General features: G+C 37.1%; 1 protein-coding gene across 1 annotated transcript; it reads left to right on the top strand.

Annotated features, from left to right (window-relative positions):
- Positions 1-6,418: 6,418 nt before the first annotated feature.
- On the top strand, positions 6,419-20,684 carry LOC121418722 (exosome complex component RRP46-like). The gene is made up of 6 exons (XM_041612794.1): positions 6,419-6,558; positions 15,849-15,962; positions 16,649-16,770; positions 18,285-18,425; positions 19,421-19,510; positions 20,339-20,684. The coding sequence occupies exons 1-6, from the start codon at positions 6,456-6,458 to the stop codon at positions 20,429-20,431; spliced, it is 663 nt and encodes a 220-aa protein (XP_041468728.1). The 5' UTR covers positions 6,419-6,455; the 3' UTR covers positions 20,432-20,684.
- The last annotated feature ends 421 nt before the right edge of the window (positions 20,685-21,105 follow it).

Raw genomic sequence — 21,105 nt, 5'->3', positions numbered from 1 at the left:
CATTTTATGATAAATCCATATATAATTCACGATCGAGTAATGCAGTTTTTGCAATGCCAACAATTAAGTTTTTTTATTTATCCAAATTTTCGGTAGACCTCTACCTCCTTCAGGGAAGATTTGTGAATTGTGACAAGTTTGAGTGACTTTCATATATATGTACATATATAGATTTACATATCAGTGACAGTGTAAGGATAAAAATTTGAGTGAACTTAAATTGAATGAATCAAGTTATTTAGGTATAACTTTTCAATTTTACATTGTAGAAAAAATCGGAAAGTAAATTGTTAGTGCATGTTTTCTTTTTGCAATGGAGTCAAGATTGTTGTCGTCGTCGTTGTATAGATCTAGATCATAGAGAGTATAAATATCTATTTAGAGGGATCTACATGTAGATCCAGTGAGCTGGTAATATTCACATCTGGCATTCCATAATTATCAGCGATGTACTGGCCGTACCAAAGACCTTATAATATATTACTAGACCGAAAGCTGCGCGCGCGTTCAGCACAAAACAAATGAGATTAGACTCCGCCTACCGCGATCATTTGAAGACAAAAATAAGCCCCATTGACATTCATGAGCGTAAATATATTCATATTCCGGCCTTGTCATTGGCTAAGAGCGTCATTAATACGCGATTTCCCCGATTCTTTGTCATCGATACTAGTGGTATCGTGTTACAGAAGTAATTATTCATTTGACCTCATTACGTCATCTAATTTATTCATTCTGAAACTTTTCTTTCCACACAAAAATGGACCTACGAACACTCCGGTGAGTACGTATAAATTGATATAACCACATGAATTCAGTGGACTATTTACAAATTTCACACTGTATTTTGTGATCTTAGGTTATTTCTCTACCAAATTAGAGAGTTTACTATCATTCTTCTGTTAAAGGAAAGCAGGATTTGGTCTTTGAAATTGAAGTTAGATTGTCATCGTCGCCCAGTGCAGCCTGTATGTTGCTTGCAGTGTTGCGGTTATGCCGCTGTGTTAACCACATGTACTAGTATTTTGTACGGGCTCCTAGCCGATTGGGCATCGAGAGAATTTCGGGCCGGTTTGGTTCACCTCCAATTAACAAGGACCAACCCACGATTGATTAAAGCAAGAAGAATGAAGCTTCTTTTTGTACACTGTAACGTTAGATCTAGAGGGAGATCTGCATCTATCTTCAGTAGATCGAAACCCAGTCAGGAATAAACTGTGAAGTGGAGTGTGGATGAAGATATATTGCCTGTCATTGTGTCAATCCTCACTTTCAGTTTCAGATATCAAATTTATTTTGCATAACTTCAGGCTTCTTCATTTAGCCCCCACCCATTTTAACTTATTGTTATTTATAAATAGGGTCTATAGTTAGACTCCTATAGACCAAAAGCTTCAGTCTCTCTATTTTGGTTGTTCCGCTGAACTGTGTTGGCTCACTCACGAATAGTAAAAAAAATGGCAGAAATTGTTGAATAAATCCCCAGAAACGACGGTTATTCCTGTATACGAAATAATATGCTGCTCTGCATGTTTGTCTTATTATCAATAGGCTAGATCTAGGACCTAGATCTAGATAGGCCTAACGTTAGATCTAATTTCTAACTTGGTTAACAGAGGAGACTAGGCCTAGTTTTACTGTTGGTTCTTATTAATATTATTTTAGACTTAGATCTAGGCCTACGGTACTTCACTTTTATTCATCGATGCTTTCTAATTCTAGGCCAACCTAATTCAAATCGAGTCATCTAAATTATACTTTCCCAACCCACGACACTTACCCCAGGCCCAGGGCTTATGATCTAGGTCTGTAATTTAGGCCTAGATCTAGGTCTGGGCCTAAACGACTCCATTTACCTGTCAGTGTCAGTGGACCAAGGACTAGATCTAATCTTGGTCAATAATGGCAATGAAGTTTAAACTTTTAGCCAGGAATAAAAGACATCAAATCCATATAGGCCTAGATCTCAGTTTAGAACCAAAGCTTTACTTTCTAGGTCTAGATAGATCGAGAGTCCATCGTTACTATCTAGATCTAGAACTACGAGTAATTTAGATACGCGAATGCTGTTGCACAGCTCTGAGTCTTGGACTAGATCTATACTTCTTACAAATAGATCTAGACCTAGTGCATGAGATGAAATTATGTTAAAGTCAAATGAAATAAGATTCGGAAATAAAAAGATGCAGATGTTTCTTTTTTGGGGGGAGGGCAGACATTTGAAAAAATTTAGAGAAACCTAAAATTCAGAAAGCGAGGGCCAGAAGTAACCAATATTACCTATGGCCGTTTTGTGCATTTTCTAAAATAAAATTGAAGGATGTCATGCAATTCTTTTTTTGATGAAGGTTTTCACATTTCATCTCTTACCCAAATCCCTCCCCTATACATACGGCCATGAGAAATATCACTTCTTATTATTGTACTCTCTTTTCTTTCACAAACAGGTTGAGTTTGAAGAAAAAGAAAAACAGGTTGAGTTTGAAGAAAAAGAAAAACGGGTTGAGTTTGAAGGACAAGAAAAACAGTATAGAGGTCTACCTATATGGTTCAAGATGATGATCATAAGTGCATGCATCATTTTGCAGATTCTCATCCAGGTATAAAAGTTAAACTAACCCATTCAAAATTACAGATACATTACATGCATTGAATGTTAACCATGTTTACATTAAATAAAAATAACCTGAGCCACAAAGAGGTAGGATCTGTACGGAACATACACTTCTTAAATATACAGGCTCTCGAGTCTAAAGTAGAACCAATGTCAAAAGTTATGTACTTTGGGCAAATTTATAAAATTAGGACATGTCCTTGATCTTCTAGTAATTAAATTGCCTTTTTATTTCCTATTTGTTTATAAACAAAGCAATATTTATTTTTCACGAGTTATATTTCATAAAATTCATTTTATTCATTCTTTAGTGTGATATTCATATTTCATATTTGTAGATTTACGATTTTTTTTTGGTTTTACATTTTGTCTAATAGGATGATGCAATTTGACAATTTCCATGGAGGTGATTGATGATGATAAATAATTGGTGAAGTAGGCCTAATAGAACAGTGCCTGGACCACAGAGAAATACAAACTACAGCAGTTATATGAGTGAGTGAGTGAGTTAGTTAGTGATTATTTTTTATAATGGAGGTTGTTCACATTTTTTTGGCAACAAATAGACCTGACTTTGAAAAACCCATTTCAATTTTGTTTCTAGATTATAGTTAGTGTCGTTTTTAATTACATATCAAAATATTCTGTGCAACAAAACATATCAACTTTAATTCTGACTATTCATATAATTTACATATGTTAATTTATATATTCATATTTACAAGAAATCTCTGTCATTTTTTCGAAGAGTACATGTAGTTAGAATGGAGAGTGGTATGTAAACTGTAGAGAACATTTTTAAGTGATATGCTTTTTAGAAGTACAACTTTATAATTAGAAGTAAGATTTCCTATGGTATGTTTTGAAGAAACATATATACCTATGCATAGTCTCACTTTTCTTAAAACATTTGTTTTATAAATCATGACAATTTAATTGGTTTTCTTTCTCTATTTTTTTAAAATCTGCAGGACTGGTGTAACAGATGTTTTCATTCAAGAAATCCAACTATTCAACATTGAAGACTTAGGAACCACGTGATGAACATGGAAAAGTTTTTTTTTTCCAAGTCCAATTAAAAAAAAAATTATTATCACAACCCAAATTCATGACGTATGAAATTTCTTATTGATTTTCATTAAAATTGGTTGCAAAAAGAGAAGCTATAAACATACAAATAGGAGCAGCGGATTGAAGTTGCTTGAAAGTGGGGGGGGGGCACAGGGAAAATGCTGTTTTATGTGAAATTTTTAAAAAGTTGCGAGCAAGCAAAATTTTGACATTTTAAAAACAAATATCCCATTTTGTGATAAATTTTCGACAAAATATTCAAAATGATATATTTCACCCTTTGCTTTCCTTTTTCTTTTTTCCCCTTGGTCGTGATTTTTTTTTTTTTGGGGGGCAAGAGCATTGGCGGCGGAAGGCAAAAAATTTAGGGGGGGTCCACCTGAATTTATCCACCTAAATCTTAGAAGGGACCACAAAAATTTCCAGCAAAAAAAGGTTGTCAACCACAATTTTAGGGGGGCACAACAATTTTAAGGGGGGTTCTACCTGAATTTAGGGGGGGGGGCGCAGGAAAAAAAATTGACGAGCAAAAAAAAAGATTCTCAACAAAAAATTTAGGAGGGGGGACAGGTCCCCCTATCCCACCGCTTCCACCGCCTATGGGCAAGAGTCCTTCAAGCCCCCCCCCCCCCCTCCATCTGTACGAACCTGCTTATATACCCCACTCACATGAATTATTAAACTTAATGCTCACAGGATTTCCTTCAGAAGTATATTATAGAAATGAAAATATTGTTTTCTTGTTTCAAAGGGCACTCGTCATGGTGACCATAAAACAGATCCTTCTCAAGTGAAAGGGGCACAGAACAAATTCTTTAGAAGCGCTCTTGGGTAAAAGGGGGCAGTGATTCAAGAAAGGGTACTTTCAAGAAGGCGAGGGGGCACTTTGTATTACATGAAACGGGCTCTCAGATGGAAGGGCACAGAACACGTGGGGGGCATTTTGGGGTGAAAAATTGCATAAAAGGAAGAGCACTAATTGGTATTACCTAAAACAGGTTCTCATCAGGTGAAAGGGACACAGTACACGTTCGTGAGGGGGCATTTTCTTGCATAAAAAGGCACTTTTCAGTGCTTCAAAAAGTAGGGGGAATTGTGCCCCCCCCCCAGCATACAAAAACATATTTATTTTGGTTCAAAGTATTAACATACGCTTAAGAAAAAAGTAAAGCTTAATCCTCTGATAATGTGATTTTTTTCTGGATAATTAATAAAATTCACCACTAACCAGAAAATTCCTTCATGTCTTTCATTTGTGTTCATATAGTATTTGTACCAAGCTAAAATGAAAGGGATTTGGAATTGGCAAAATTCAAAGTGAGACGGAGATCGAGAGAGGGAAAGAGTGATGAGAAGTGGGTTGAAAAGAGATGAGAAAGAAATGGAGGGGCATATAATTATGAAGAGATAATTTAGAGGGGGTGGTGAGAGAGCTGGTGTTGGAAGTAGGAACAAAAGGGGTGGAAGAGAAATAAGACGAGATTTTTGGAAACCAGGAGACAGATAACAAGTGGGAAAATAAGAAGGAAATATATGAAAAGTTAAGTTGCAAAAGGGGCTAGGGCCACTCCAAGAAAATCATTTTTTTTTTATTCTCCCATATTGCAATATTCTTATGCGAAAATGAATTTTCATGATACCCTACCATCAAAATTGGGTATAAAAGAAATCTACTTATCTTCATATTTTTTAAAGATATTATTTTCCAGAAAAATTATGAATGGACCTAACCCCTTTTGAAAAAAGTGAATTTTCTTTTTTAGTTCACTTTTTTATGGGAATTTCAACTTTTCTATGGTATCATCTTATAGAGCTACTAAAAATCAATTAAGACATAAAAATCAAATTTGATTAAAAATGGACCTAACCCCTTTTAAAAGTGAGCTCTTCATATGTAGGAGAAGGGCGGCACAAAAGAACATGAGTGAGAAAATGATTAAATGGAAAAAAAACAGAGTAAGAAATGCTGGAGAATAAAGGGGACAGGAAACATATGGAGCATGATAAACTGGGGCCCGTTTCATCATGAGTTACAAGTATGGTAACTACGAATACCAATCATAATCAAGGTTCCCACGGTTATCACAATATTAAATAGCGATGTTTAAATAGCTCAGTGTAATTCATTATGAAACGGACGCCAGAAGAAAGCAGGCACGGGGATCCATGAAGATTTTTTTTTTTTACTTCTCCAAATTAGATTTGTAACAAGAAATGACTCTTTTAGTGGTGAAAGTTATTTTTTTCAGTATTCATACTCAACCAGTGAAAATGAATACCATCATTGTAATAACCATGATTTGCCCCCACCCCACCTCCACCTTTTTACCTAATCGCGACTTGATCTTGATCTACTCTTTTCATCTTCCCTTTTATAATTAGCATAGGCCTATAAGACGCAATACAAACATTGTTTTGTTTTTAAGTGATATCGCTTGTGATATCGATACTTTATAAAGCGCAACGTATCGTCTCAGATTTGCGCTTGCTTGATTCGCTGAATCCTTCGCGTCACGAGCGCGTAACAAAATGAATACATTAATAAATTTGCCAAGTTGACCTTTGTCATTGCGCTGGTGTGCGTATTGTCTAATACACGTACAAAACCACAGTTGACGAGGGAGCATCGTACGAAATTAATATTAATGGGCTTATTTTAGCTTCTAATGGATTAAACAAAATGGCGGTAGCTTCGGGGGCCTGGGCCGTACCACTGATCAGTGGGCCGTACGCGTACGCACGTGAACGACGGAGGGGGAAATCCACGAAAATGACTTCAAATCAAGAAAATAAATCTTTGATCGAAACTCGACCGATTGGATCGTCACAGAGTTGTATATCTAAACCAGATGGATCAGCAGTATTTACTCAGGGTAAGAATTATGTGCGAAATAGACTAATGTGTTTAAATCGAGTTTAATTAAACCGGCTGCGTGAAGTCTATCCGTAGACATGGTAGATCTATTGCCGGAGCACACCTTTCTTCTTCGCCTGCGCTTCGGGTAAGATGACGAAGCGCTCCGCTACTCGCTTGCAGAATGTCCCTCACAGTCACATTGCATGCCATTGGCAGCATATACTCAGTCATAGACGATCATGGTCATAGAGACGCACAGCCACGGACCGTTCTGACTGAGACACGAGACTGACTCATGAGTGAGAGTATGAAAAAAAATATGAATGCGAGGTTTATTTGATGCAGATGCACTCATTCAATGAACAAGATTATGATATAATGGCCAAATCGTGGTTTTGGGAACCACTCGTAGATTTGTGTACGTGCACTTGTGCACAAAAAGTGAATGGAGGTGGAAATGGGGAACCTAGCCCTAGGGACAGTGATTTTCCATTTCAAAAAATTGCCTTTTGGAAAAGGCTTTTCCGTTTCAGAAAATCTCAAATTCCGTTTCAGCATGTCAGAAAACGGAAATTCCGTTTCCCCATAGACTTTGTACACATGGAAAAGTGACAATTCCGTTTCCACATTGAATAGCAAAATTACACGTACCGTACACTCGCACTGGTCAAAATTGTATCTGCTACTGTACCAACAACACAATAGAATCCGTTCTAATCGGATCTATGCGGGTATATATGATATTTTTACAACGAAATTTAGCATGCATACATCCTCACCTTTCACATTATTAGCATTATTTCACGGTGAAATGATATTTCATCGATAGTTTTGGGGGATTTTTGACATCGTTATCATCAGTCAACGGCGTTTGCCAATCCGCCATCTTGGATTTTAAGACCACGATATCGTACTGTTACATCTTCAAACGTAGAGGGCGGCAACACACGACCGTGTAGTTGAACGATATGATATGTGTATACAGTGCAGTGGCGCCCAACCCGGCCGGCCGGGTTCGGGCGCCGGGTTACAATCGAGTGTGCTGATGTCGAGTGCAGTCACGATGTGTGAATTGTCATGATTGTAGCGAAGTGAGATCGTGTTTTCTGGGGTTTTGTGGCCATTTAATATTCTCATTTTGTTGTGATTTTGGAGTAATTTGTGTTGCTATTCTGTGTATTTTGAGGGAAAATACGTTTTCTGTGATTTTCCGTTTGAAATGCCACTTTCCGTTTCAAAAGGCCCTTTCCGTGAATTCCGTCCGTTTTCCGCGATCGCGGAAAATCACTGTCCCTAGGAACCGTGTGTGACTGAATAAAGCGCTGCTGTATGAAGTGAACGGTGGTTCCCAATATCACGATAATGCCGATATAACCTTGTTCTCAGTTATTAGGCACTTCAGGTGAAAATTAGGAAAGGCTGTTCCAGCATATTTGATAGGCTCACAATGAATGAGGCCTAACCAAGGGAGCGCCGGCCTGCATATCGGGCCGGCACCCAGGAGCTCACCGTGTATTTACCCATACACACGGGACAAGGGTAGATTATGGTCAAAATATCTAGCAAGATAAATTATGAAAACAGAAATTATGCACTTACCACGATTATATGGATGAAGGTCTAACGAGTGGCAGTTTCCTGACATCTGGGCACAAACTGGAACCTCAAAAAAACGAAAAGTTCTCTCCTACCCCAGTCTCGATCGGCCATTTTGTTACGATTCATAACAAAAATGGCCGATCGAGACGGGGGTAGAAGGAGAGAACTTTGTGTTTTGAGGTTCCAGTTTGCGCCCAGATGTCAGGAAACTGCCACTCGTTAGACCTTCATCCATATAATCGTGGTAAGTGCTTGAATCCTGTTTTAACTATTTATTCAGAGAATTATTTTGACCATACTTCACGCTAGTCAGGTGAGTATGCCAATTACACGTAAGGTCCTGGGCTCCCGCCCGCATAGCATATGATTCATAACAAAAATGGCCGATCGAGACTGGGGTAGAGGAGAGAACTTTTCATTTTTTTGAGGTTCCAGTCTGTGCCTTGATGTCAGGATACTACCACTCGTTAGACCATCATCCATATAATTGTGGTAAGTGCATAATTTCTGTTTTCATAATTTATCTTGCTAGATATTTTGACCATAATCTACCCTTGTCCCGTGAGTATGGGTAAATACACGGTGAGCTGGGCGCCGGCCCGCAGCGCTCCCTGGGTTAAATGAGGCCCAATATCTACGATTCACAAAACTGTTTGAATTTTCAAATTCCGATATCTAGAAGTCGAGTTATTGTCATCTTTGTGATGAAAAAACAGCTTTTTGCAAAGTCAATTTTAATTTTACTATCAATATTTTATATCCACAAAAAATAATGAAGAGTTTGGGGGCTCTTCATGAAAGGGGAAGAGTGCAAAATGTAGACTTTCTGAAGAAGAATTCGAGTCTCAAGAAAGTTACACACACAAGAGTCTAGAGATACTATGAGAAAGTGAAAGCAAGAGTCAGGACAGGAAAAGGAGGAAACTTAGGTACACTTACGAATATGTCGATGACACACGGGACATTGCCGGCGAACATCACAGAAAACAGTCGGTATATACAGTCAATAAGTCGCAGAGGAGTTGCAGGTTGAGTTAGGTGAACGCGGATGAAGCGTGGTTGGAAAATCCCCAAATCCGGAGCAGCGAGTGTTGATGGTGGTCTCCACTGATACTGCCCAGATCCGAGAATGGCGGATCTTGGCCGATACACCTTACGGCTGCAGGGGACGCACGTAATACGCGCGTGTGCACACGCACACGTAAGTGAGACCTGTCAGCCCAAAGAGGATGGATACCGAAGAGACAACACAAATTCACAACAGAAGAGTTTGTGAGCTCTTCATGAAATGAGAGAGTGCAAAACGGTTGCTTTGAAGTCTATCGAAGAAACTTAAACGCACAAAAAGCAGAAACGAGAAACGGAATCAGAGACAGAGTGAGAAACAAGACAGGAAAAGAAGGAAAACTAGCTATACTCACAAGAAGGCTGATGACACTCGAGCCATAGGCGCTGGTTGACATCCAAGAGAAAGTACAGTCAATTTACAGTGTCGAATTAAGCAGTGATGTTCGGTTGAGTACTTGAACAGGTATTGTGTTGGATGCGGTAAGGAAAATCCCAGAATCCGGAGCAGCGTAGGGACGGTGATCCCAATTTGTTGCTGCCTAGATCCGAGAATGGCAGATTTTTGCTGATACACCGTATACGGGCTGCAGGGGTCGCACGCAATACATGCGTGTGCAAACGTGTGCATACGCACACGTAAGTGAAACCTGTCAGCCCAAAGAGGATGGATATCAAAGAGATGAGACCAATTCACAACAGTTTGTATCAATCGCACAGAGCAAGGTCCTAGGAATGACTGCATGCAAACTAAGTTGGTTGAAGTTTCGAACACCATTTCCTGCCGATGTTAGATCTAACAAGTAACATGTGAAAATATGATTGATAAATACCACGTTTTCATTTTGACAAAATGATTATCGAAATGTTCAAGGTCAAAAGGATGCGAATCTGTCTTTTGTAAACTTTCTGCGCCGTCAAGTTTGTTTATTTCAATTTCACTATAAATGCAAATATTCACAAAATTGTCTCAGACATAGAATTAATAGCAGTAATAATAAGATTTTTTTTATGCTAAAAAGATGAAGACAAAAAGCAGTCTAGTGTCAACCTTATTTTGAGTATAAGGGTTCCATGGTGACTTACAATAGACAAATACAGTTCTTTAATGAACAGAGTACACAAGCTTTATTTCTTCTAATGAAGTTGAGGACCCTAGTTGCATCCAGATTCATTCCAAGGTTGGTGGACTTTGGAAATCTTCTCTTTGATGGTTCATTCCATGTCTGTATCAATGACTAACATGGTTTAAAAGAGAAAACCAGACATTTTTCAAACTGTTGATTTCAAACTGTGCCTATTCATAGTTTCATATTTCATTCATTAGCAGACTAATGCTGTCTCTGGCTCTTTTTCACTTCTATTTACACTGCAGAAGAAAAACCCAAACCAGCAAAACATAACTTGTTACTCCAGGTATCTAGGGGAGTTGAGCAGCAGATCCATTAGCAGCAGGTAAAAAGGGCCAGTCTTGATTTTGCTCCATTGACCTTTTCATTTGGACAAGTGGGAGGTCCATGTCCTAAAAAAACTTTTTTTTTTGTAACTTGGATGACCCAAACTTATGTACCTCTGTTGTCCTGGCATTTGCTCTCAGGCTGTATCAATTGGCATTCATCAGTGTTCTTGATCTGCAAGAAAAAGTCATTAGCTGGTCGTACGTTAATGAGCCTCACTCACTTAGACTCTCAGCAAGTTTGTAGCTGATCTTGAATCGCCAATCGACTTGATCTATAAGTAAGAGTCTGCTTAATATTGCATTTGCTCTCAGGCACCTCTTTATCATACTGGGATTCATCAGTGTCCTTGATCTGCCAGTAAGAGTCATTGGCTGGTCATACTTTAACGAGCCTAACTTTAGAAGTGCTTCTGTTGTAATCACATAGACTCTTGACAGCTGCCTTATCTGTTCTTGAATTGTCAATTTGCCATGGTCTGCCGGTATTAATTATTGGCTGATTGTACTCAGATGACCCTAACTTTAATTACCTCTGTTCAGGCACCTCTGTATCATATTTGGATTCATCAGTGTCCTTGATCTGCAAGTAAGAATCTTTGAATGGTGGTCTGGTGGTGATCTGTTTGATGGCTCATGAACAGGGCCACTGTGCAGAGTCCTAGTACAAGTATTTGACTATCTCTGTAAGAGATGAGTCTTATTACCGGATGTGGGAACCTCCCTACAGGTTCATGTGTCAAAACACTCAGCCTTCATTCATTGTGACAGTCTGCCCCAACTCAGGGTTGGTGAGATGCTTGGGAATCACAGGCTTCATTTCATCTTAGATCCAACTTAGTTCTAGAACTTTTTTTTTAATCCTAGCCTCATACTTTTGTCTTTCTAATATTTTGATATTCCTAGTCAGTGACACATTGTTATTTTACAATTATGTGTGCTATTTACATGTAGCATCACAGTCATCAACAAACCTTGATTTTAAAAATCTTTACCAGCACCTAGATCTTTTGTGTTTCTTCTTTAGAAAGAATTGAGGTGCTCATGAGGAATTCTATTCCTAAAAAAAACAATGCCAAGAACTTACATGGAAACATTTTAAAACACTTGCAAGTTTGTTCCACTGTTTACATACATCATCCTGAAAATGAATAAAATTCAGAATTAAGATTAACATCAAATTTCATCATTGTTTTATATCAACCTACAGCAGGTGCGAGCTTTTCCTCATTGTGTGACACAGCAGGTTGAGAATAACAACAAAGATTATAAATCAGAGCACAAAAGTCCCTTTTGCCAAGGTTACCTTCATATTTGATATCAGTCACCATAACTTAATCATGACAAGTAGATACTAGAGCCAGTATATTAGGATCCTGACCTATCCTACTTTTTGTAGGATGGTGAAAATGCTGATGAAGATAGCTGTCCATGATGGCATCCACAGAGGAATCTTCCAAGTGGTCAAGTCCTGAAAAAAAATTAGATCACTTCATATTTTCAATTTAAACATTACATGCTGATGGTATAATCCAACTTCTCGGGAACAATAAGTAGGAGGATACTCAAAATGCCTTTATAGTGAGAGAGACCATCAGAAATTCTTATATATTGACAGCAGGTGGAAAGGCCTGATCTTTGTGTTTTGCACTATCGATTTGTTCTTTTGGACTATTTGGTGGTCCATGTTTGGGATTGATGAGCTTTTTTCTGAATCTTCTCCTTGGCTGCTGTTGTTGAGGTTAATCTTTGGTTGATCAACTCAGGGCTAGATGCTGGCTCCTTGTACTTCTATTCATCTATATTTACGGTAGATATTCCAATATTAATATACAAAGATAAAATGGGTAGTGCATTAAGAAGCTTGCACATGTCAAGCAAGGTGCTGCCTTTTAAACAAAAAACGAAACAACATAAAACAAATTGGTTACACAGAACATACGACACATAATACACTGATTACAACAAAAAACGATTACAACATACAATGTACAATAATAGAATACTTTTAAATGTGTGTCCCGGTTATGGATCTTATTATGCTGGACTTGAAATGCTATTTTGAAGGATCTACAATAGGTTTGAGATCCTTGATCTTAGGTGTTCTGGCAATGTCTGCGGTAAAGGTTGAACACTTTGACTCAAATACAGCACACATGATCTCATCGGAAACATATTTTAATTCTGGAATGTCATCTTTGTTTATAATTCAAGTATTTGGGGAGGTTGAGCAGCAGATCTTTTACTGACTGAGGTTTGCAAAAGCTTATTTATAAGCTGGTTTGATAATGATCAGTCACACATAGAGACTGGGAAAAACACTAAGTGCACTTTCGGTTGATCGTTTGGGTTGATACAGCAAAGCTCTTGAGTCAAGAAATTCAGAGATCTGCTTCCAGTAGCAGAGCTGCCAGAGTTACAATGGCCACTTGATTTTAATGGTATCAAGAACTAATGCTGTAACCGATTTTTATTCCAATTCCCGATCCGATCCGATTTTCCCCTTTTTTCTACATTTTTCCGAACTCCGATTTTTGACCAGTGGGGGAAAAATCGGATCGGAAAAACCAAAACATAACAAGACAAAAAAAAAACACGTGGCGACATGTTTGCCGTCAAAATGCGCTGGTGATTTGTTTAGATCTCAGACAAAAGCGGTGGAAGGAAAAGAAGATAAAGGGGAAGAAAATTATGATTTGTTTTTATCTGTGATATTAGCGGAAAGGCAGGTGGAGAAGAAGATTATGATTTGTTTTGATCTCCGACAAAAAAGGAGGAAGAAAAACAACGAAAAGACGATATGTTTTGATCTTAAGCGGAGGCAAATAAGATTTAGTTGAACACGCTGACATGCGCGGTAATATTTACGACTATCTGACTATACGTCCTCTAAGAGTTTACGATTACCTCCGCTATCACTACGATGTTGTAGAGAAGGTAAATATCATGGTGAACAACTCTGGATAATAATGCGTCTTTTTCGGGAGGTCATGCGACCTTTATGAGATTACGATTACCTCCGCCATCACTACGATGTTGTAGAGAAGGTGAATATCACGGTAAACAACTCTAGATAATAATGCGTCTTTTTTGGGAGGTCATGCGACCTTTATGAGATTACGATTACCTCCGCCATCACTACGATGTTGTAGAGAAGGTGAATATCACGGTAAACAACTTTTGATAATAATGCGTCTTTTTCGGGAGGTCATGCGACCTTTATGAGATTACGATTACCTCCGCCATCACTACGATGTTGTAGAGAAGGTGAATATCACGGTAAACAACTCTAGATAATAATGCGTCTTTTTTGGGAGGTCATGCGACCTTTAAGAGATTACGATCGTAAACTCTTAAAGGTCGCATGACCTCCCGAAAAAGACGCATTATTATCCAGAGTTGTTTACCATGATATTCACCTTCTCTACAACATCGTAGTGATGGCGGAGGTAATCGTAAACTCTTAAAGGTCGCATGACCTCCCAAAAAGACGCATTATTATCCAGAGTTGTTTACCATGATATTCACCTTCTCTACAACATCGTAGTGATGGCGGAGGTAATCATAATCTCAAAAAGATCGCATGACCTCCCGAAAAAGACGCATTATTATCAAAGAGTTGTTTACCGTGATATTCACCTTCTCTACAACATCGAAGTGATATAGAGAAGGTGAATATCATGGTAAACAACTCTGGATAATAATGCGTCTTTTTCGGGAGGTCATGCGACCTTTAAGAGTTTACGATTACCTCCGCCATCACTACGATGTTGTAGAGAAGGTGAATATCACGGTAAACAACTCTAGATAATAATGCGTCTTTTTTGGGAGGTCATGCGACCTTTATGAGATTACGATTACCTCCGCCATCACTACGATGTTGTAGAGAAGGTGAATATCACGGTAAACAACTTTTGATAATAATGCGTCTTTTTCGGGAGGTCATGCGACCTTTATGAGATTACGATTACCTCCGCCATCACTACGATGTTGTAGAGAAGGTGAATATCACGGTAAACAACTCTAGATAATAATGCGTCTTTTTTGGGAGGTCATGCGACCTTTAAGAGATTACGATCGTAAACTCTTAAAGGTCGCATGACCTCCCGAAAAAGACGCATTATTATCCAGAGTTGTTTACCATGATATTCACCTTCTCTACAACATCGTAGTGATGGCGGAGGTAATCGTAAACTCTTAAAGGTCGCATGACCTCCCAAAAAGACGCATTATTATCCAGAGTTGTTTACCATGATATTCACCTTCTCTACAACATCGTAGTGATGGCGGAGGTAATCGTAATCTCAAAAAGGTCGCATGACCTCCCGAAAAAGACGCATTATTATCAAAGAGTTGTTTACCGTGATATTCACCTTCTCTACAACATCGAAGTGATATAGAGAAGGTGAATATCATGGTAAACAACTCTGGATAATAATGCGTCTTTTTCGGGAGGTCATGCGACCTTTAAGAGTTTACGATTACCTCCGCCATCACTACGATGTTGTAGAGAAGGTGAATATCACGGTAAACAAATCTTGATAATAATGCGTCTTTTTCGGGAGGTCCTGCGAGGCTGCGACCTTTATGAGATTACGATTACCTCCGCCATCACTATGATGTTGTAGAGAAGGTGAATATCATGGTAAACAACTCTGGATAATAATGCGTCTTTTTCAGGAGGTCATGCGACCTTTAAGAGTTTACGATTACCTCCGCCATCACCACGATGTTGTAGAGAAGAGGCCTATCGTTGATCGGCGGTAGTGTCGCGCGCTGGAACGTCATTATCTTATTTTCCTTCCTCCGATTATGTCGGAGATCAAAACAACTCATCATCTTCTTCCTCCGCTTTTGTCGGAGATCAAAACAAATTCTGCCATCAGTGTAGCGTGCCGCATTTGTCCACGCGCCGGCCACATACAAATTTTAAATGTATTTTTTTGTTTTTGAATATCTTCCGATCCGATATCCGAACCGATTCCGATTTTAGGAGCAAAACTTCCGAACCGAACTCCGATCCCGTAATTGCTCTAACTTACAACATTATCAAGAACATTGTTTGTTTTCTAGCCATAATCCACATATAATTACCAATGGTTAATGTGTCTCTCTTGTGTGATTAGTTGTCATTTTAAGTGTCATTGAGCAAGATATTCTTTTCCTTTGATGTCTTTGTGCTGCAGGTGATACATCAGTAATGGCTGCAGTTTATGGGCCTGGGGATATCAAACCAAATAAGGCTCTCATGGACAAGGCAACAGTAACAGTTATATACAAACCGAAAGTAGGAATGGCAGGTAAAGAAAATTCTCAATCATTTTCTTCTTTCTTTTTTTTCCAACTAATGTTTCGGTCATATTTGATTGTCAATGCTGTATAATATTTTTTGCAATATTTTTTACAATATTTCATTCAATTTTGCTTGCATTGTAAATTAATACAGTGTTCAGGACATGTCTTCATTTACACTGTATCTTTGTTTACTATACATGTATTTATTTTACACATCCTAGGAGGAATGTAGTAGATAATTGTGCTATTTACTGATCAGTGGTTTCCTCATCATCTACACTTCAATCATACATTATTGTTAAGAGATCATAACATTTTTGGGGAAATTTAAGGCTATATGGAGATCATGCAGTAGTCCTACGACCTGTCCCTATGGATTTTACTTACCTTATGGTGCATATGCAGTAGGAAGGAGTAACCTGTGAAAGAGGCCTTACTTGCAAGAAACCCACAAGTGGATTTTCATTGCCAATCATCACATTTCATCAAAAACAAAACTGAGGAATACCAGAGAGCTACAATGTATGAAAAGATGTATAGCTGGATTATAGCTAGATTCTGGCTAAAAGATGCAGTATAACCTTTTGACAAGGTGCTCAATATATACATTCAACAGACCGCAGCCATCTTATTTATAATCTCCAATATATTATTGCTCAATGCTCATATGATGTGTTTTCTTCATCATCAGGTGTAAGAGAGAAAGCCTTGGAAAGGATGATCAGGAATACCTGTGAGACAGTCCTTTTGACCACACTCTTCCCACGCTCTTCTGTTGATATCATTGTCCAGGAGATCCAAGATGCAGGGGCTGTATCCTTAATCTGAAATTCTAAAACTCCGGTTTTATTCAAACCCTGTTCTAAAGTTGTGGTTTAACGGGGAAGCTCACCCTGAAGAAAACTTTGTCGTAAAAATAGCAGAAAAAATAGTAAAAAATATTGGTGAAGGTTTGAGGAAAATCCGTTAAAGAGTAAGAAAGTTATTAGAGTTCAAAATTTTGGATTTGTGACGTCATAAACGAGCAGCTGCCCCATGTGTTATGTAATATAAAATGTATGAATTTCAAATTTGGTATGGTTTCTGACGACTTAATTTTGTTTTCTTTTCATGATCGGGTGTGAAACGATTTGTCTATTGATATACAAAAGTTACAGTGAAAACCATTTTCAATTTTCTGAGAAAATGACATTTCATTGATTTTTTACCATTCGCTATGTAGGGATGCTGCTCGCATATGATGTCACAAATCAAATAATTGAAATTCTAATAACTTTTTAATTATTTGATGAATTTTTCTCAAACCTTCTGCAATATTTTTTATTATTTTTTCTGCTATTTTTACAATAAACTTTTTGTCAGGGTGAACTTCCCCTTTAAATATGGATAGCCAGTTTTGACACAAATCTCTAACACTACAGGGGACCGTTTCATTAAGCTGTTCGTAAGGGCGACTTTAAGAGCGACTTTAAGAACGACTGGTAAACCTTTCTTATGCGCTGAACCATCACCAATGAATATACCATTTACCACAAGAAAGGATTACCAGTCGTTCTTAAAGTCGCTCTTAACTTAAGAACAGCTTTATGAAACACCCACCTGGTTAAATTCACCAGCTGATTTCTCACTTGAGTAATTGATTATTGTCTTGGAATAACAACTAAAATAATTTCATTTACCATCAAAGAATGTGAAAATAGCACAATAAACAAAAGAAATGTTCAAAGTAATCAAAATTATGGAATTTTCAGCTTCCAATAATTTTAGCACAGTGTTTGACTATGGTCTAAGTTGAACTGGACCTCAACATATTCCCCATTGTATTTCAAAGATAGTGCATCATTTTGAAATGCTGTGGGCATGGCTACTTGTGTTGTTGCTAATATTGCTAACATGAAAGTTTGGTTAACTGCTTTCCATTTATTCTGCAGGTTCACAGAGACCACCAGATACTATGATCAACACTTATGGGATAATGGATTATTGTAAACCTTATTTATTGGTGTTTTTTTCTTTTCTTCAAATTGGTAGCATAGGTATTCCCCCCCCTCAAATTTCCTGTTTTTACAACTTTTTTTTTTGGGGGGGGTGTACTGTTGATTTCACCTTCACAAGCAAGATATCTACTTTGATTTAATTTACAATTATAAAATCATCAAATTGTTCACTAAATTTTGGTTTGGGAATGAAGGGTTTGGATATTTGAATTACTCAAATTGATTAGCCATGGAAAGTAACACTTTTCTATTCTGGAAAGACAGGAGATTTTGACAATTTATCAACCAAAATTTGAATATTGTGTTTTCTTGACTTTGAATAATATTTAGCTGTTAGCATGTTGTATCAACGCAGCTTGCTTGGCCATGATCAACGCAGGCATCCCCATGAAATGTACTGTCGCAGCTTCCTGTTGCATGATGGGTAAAGATGAAGACCTTGTGGTTGATCCAACCAAGGAACAGGCAAAGGTATGTCCAATTATTTCATTTGATTTGATTTGATATTAAAATACACATTTTCAGTAGATTCTAGCATGAATTATTTTAGTTGTGAGGCTCAATGGAATGTACCAATAGTATTTTTTATTCACTTTCGTGATGCACATTAATTAGTTCAAATAGCACAGAAAGTCCAACGTTGCTAAGATTAACTTGTAACAGCATAATTTTATCATGAATCAAGTTATTATTATACTAAATCCATACAATATAATTTAATTCTATTCGTAACTTGTGACAATAATATAAATTTTCCTCTATATCTTCATCATCTATTCGATTCGTCCAAACCTGTTGACCTCTGACCCAAATGTTTGCCGAATCTTGTTTCTGAGCCTTGTGCCATATCTAAACATATCTTCAAACAACCTTTCACAAGTCAATTTTACAAAAGATGGAACATTACAAAAGATTGTATCACGAGATGTCTGCTCATATTTGTTTCTTGATTATGCAGTTTCAAAAAACTGTTTCATTATTTGTAGTAGAATTCTGTGTTATGCAAGTTTGGCATTATCGGTAACATTGAGATGTAAAAAAGAAATAAACTTTGCCCCATTAATCCTATTTGTAAATAAATCAGGGAATAAACAATGTGATGTTTTCATTGTGTGAAAATATCTTATTTGCATTTTAAAGGTAGATTCCAAGGTAGAAGCAAGGAAAATGACAATTCAGTGTACGTGTACCTTATTTTCAACATGCTAGGTGTTCAGCTAGTTAAAATTATTTCGCAAAATATTGCTTCCTCAAACTATACCAAAACTTACTTTTAGTAGATTAAGAGCTATGTTATGATGATAAAATAATTCACCTTGTTTATTTTCAAAGACGTTTCATCCCCTTGAAATTGTTTGCTGACTGTGTCTACTCCAACTTAACTTAGGGAAAGGGCTCTGGGGTTTATTTTTTATTATTTCTAGATTCTTTCTAATTTTGTTAGTATTTTCTTCTTATTCCTGTAGGATGCTGATTGCATATTAACAGCGGCCATTGACAGTTCATCACATAACCTCATCACATCTAGTATGCAAGGCAGCTGCACTGTGGAACAAGTGAGTGTTCTGAAGGTTGATTTGTAAAGCTGTTTATAAAATTATGCATAACCTTACAAAAGATAGGAGTATGGTAAGCCAAGTGTGTCTCCATATGCACAGCTAAAGTTGAAATTTGCAGATGTTTTTCACTTGAATTTTTTAAAATGAAGTTTATTTTTTAATAACTTTTATAGTACATGTATTTTGATACATGTATACACTGAATAACTTAAAAGCTTACACTATGGAACTTCACAAACTCCAGATATTTGTAAATTCTTGCATTTTTTTATAAACAGCTTTATAAACATTTATGCCCAGTAAACCAAATGAAAATAATACTACTGTACAATTGATTATACTTCTAAGTCCTTGCATCTGCAAAGGATGTACTAAAAATTACAATTGATTTAGATATAAATTTAAACAGTTTATTTTACTTACATCTTTTCATCATGTATGTTGGAACCTAGTGCTCTTAATAGAGGATGATTGCTTGTGGATGCATCATCAATTTGACATAAGAAGCATGCTATTTGTTTTCTGAACATTCACATATTTTTCTTTCAAATTTTCATTGATAGATTCTATTACTTTGTGAAATTTCCATTTTATGTGATGCAAGCACAGCAATCAAGACCTTCATTCCATAAAAAAAACATTGTGCAAAATTTTTGCACCATATTTTATGAATGATACTTATTTTCACATTCAATGATCCAAATTTGAAGGCAATTCAGTTTTCTTTTGTGTTTTTTAATGTCTTAAAGAAAATGACCTGATTTAGAATTTAAAATTGGTTCAATATTTTTTCTTTTATTCTTTGTCACTTCCCATCTGTGGTAGTATCACAAGCTGATGTCAGTGAGCAAGAAAGCATGTGACAAGGTATTTGATTTCTACCGAGAAGCGATGACAAGGACATTATCCAAACCTTGATGAATGCACAGGATAACTGAAATAGTTCATTGCCATTCCAAAGACATTTTCTGACAAGAGTCAAGGATTTGTGGATCTACAAGATTTGGATAAGAAAGCTTTTATGTGACCAGTTTCTGCATCCGGAAAACTTCTAACCTAGCTTGTATCGTGTATCTTGACTTTGCTAAAGAGCATGATTGTTCCAAGACAATGTGAGTTCTTCCTATTGTACAGTATTTGTCTCCTGTGTACAGGTTAAAGATTGGTAATATCCAGATTATCATTTTCTATTGGATTGATCAAGACGGATTCATTGGAGAGTATCAGAGATTCATCAAGGCTGTTCTTGAGGTCACAATCTTCTCACAGTCTTGTCAGTCTTTATCATATCATTTCTCAAAATAGTTTTGGGAATCATTTTTATGCAAAAGTGTGTTTTTAAATCAAAATCTAAATCTGAGCAGTTCCTCAGGTTAAGCTTAAGTCCACAATAAGTCATCTAGGCAAGTATCTTTGTAATGTATATGTTTCTTTTTTAATAAAGCAAGATTTGGTGGTTATGAAATGGTATTGTACCTTGGTCTTCATGTATGAAGTCAATTACTATTTTAATAGTTACATCCTTACATATGAAAACAATAATAATTTCAAAATGTTTTCTGCTCTGCCGATTCCTACACATTTTTGTTCTT

Source organism: Lytechinus variegatus, chromosome 7 (assembly GCF_018143015.1).
Source record: "Lytechinus variegatus isolate NC3 chromosome 7, Lvar_3.0, whole genome shotgun sequence".
In the NCBI taxonomy this organism is placed as follows: domain Eukaryota; kingdom Metazoa; phylum Echinodermata; class Echinoidea; order Temnopleuroida; family Toxopneustidae; genus Lytechinus; species Lytechinus variegatus.
The sequence above is the reverse complement of the archived record's forward strand: the minus strand, read 5'-3'. Positions and strand labels throughout refer to the sequence as shown.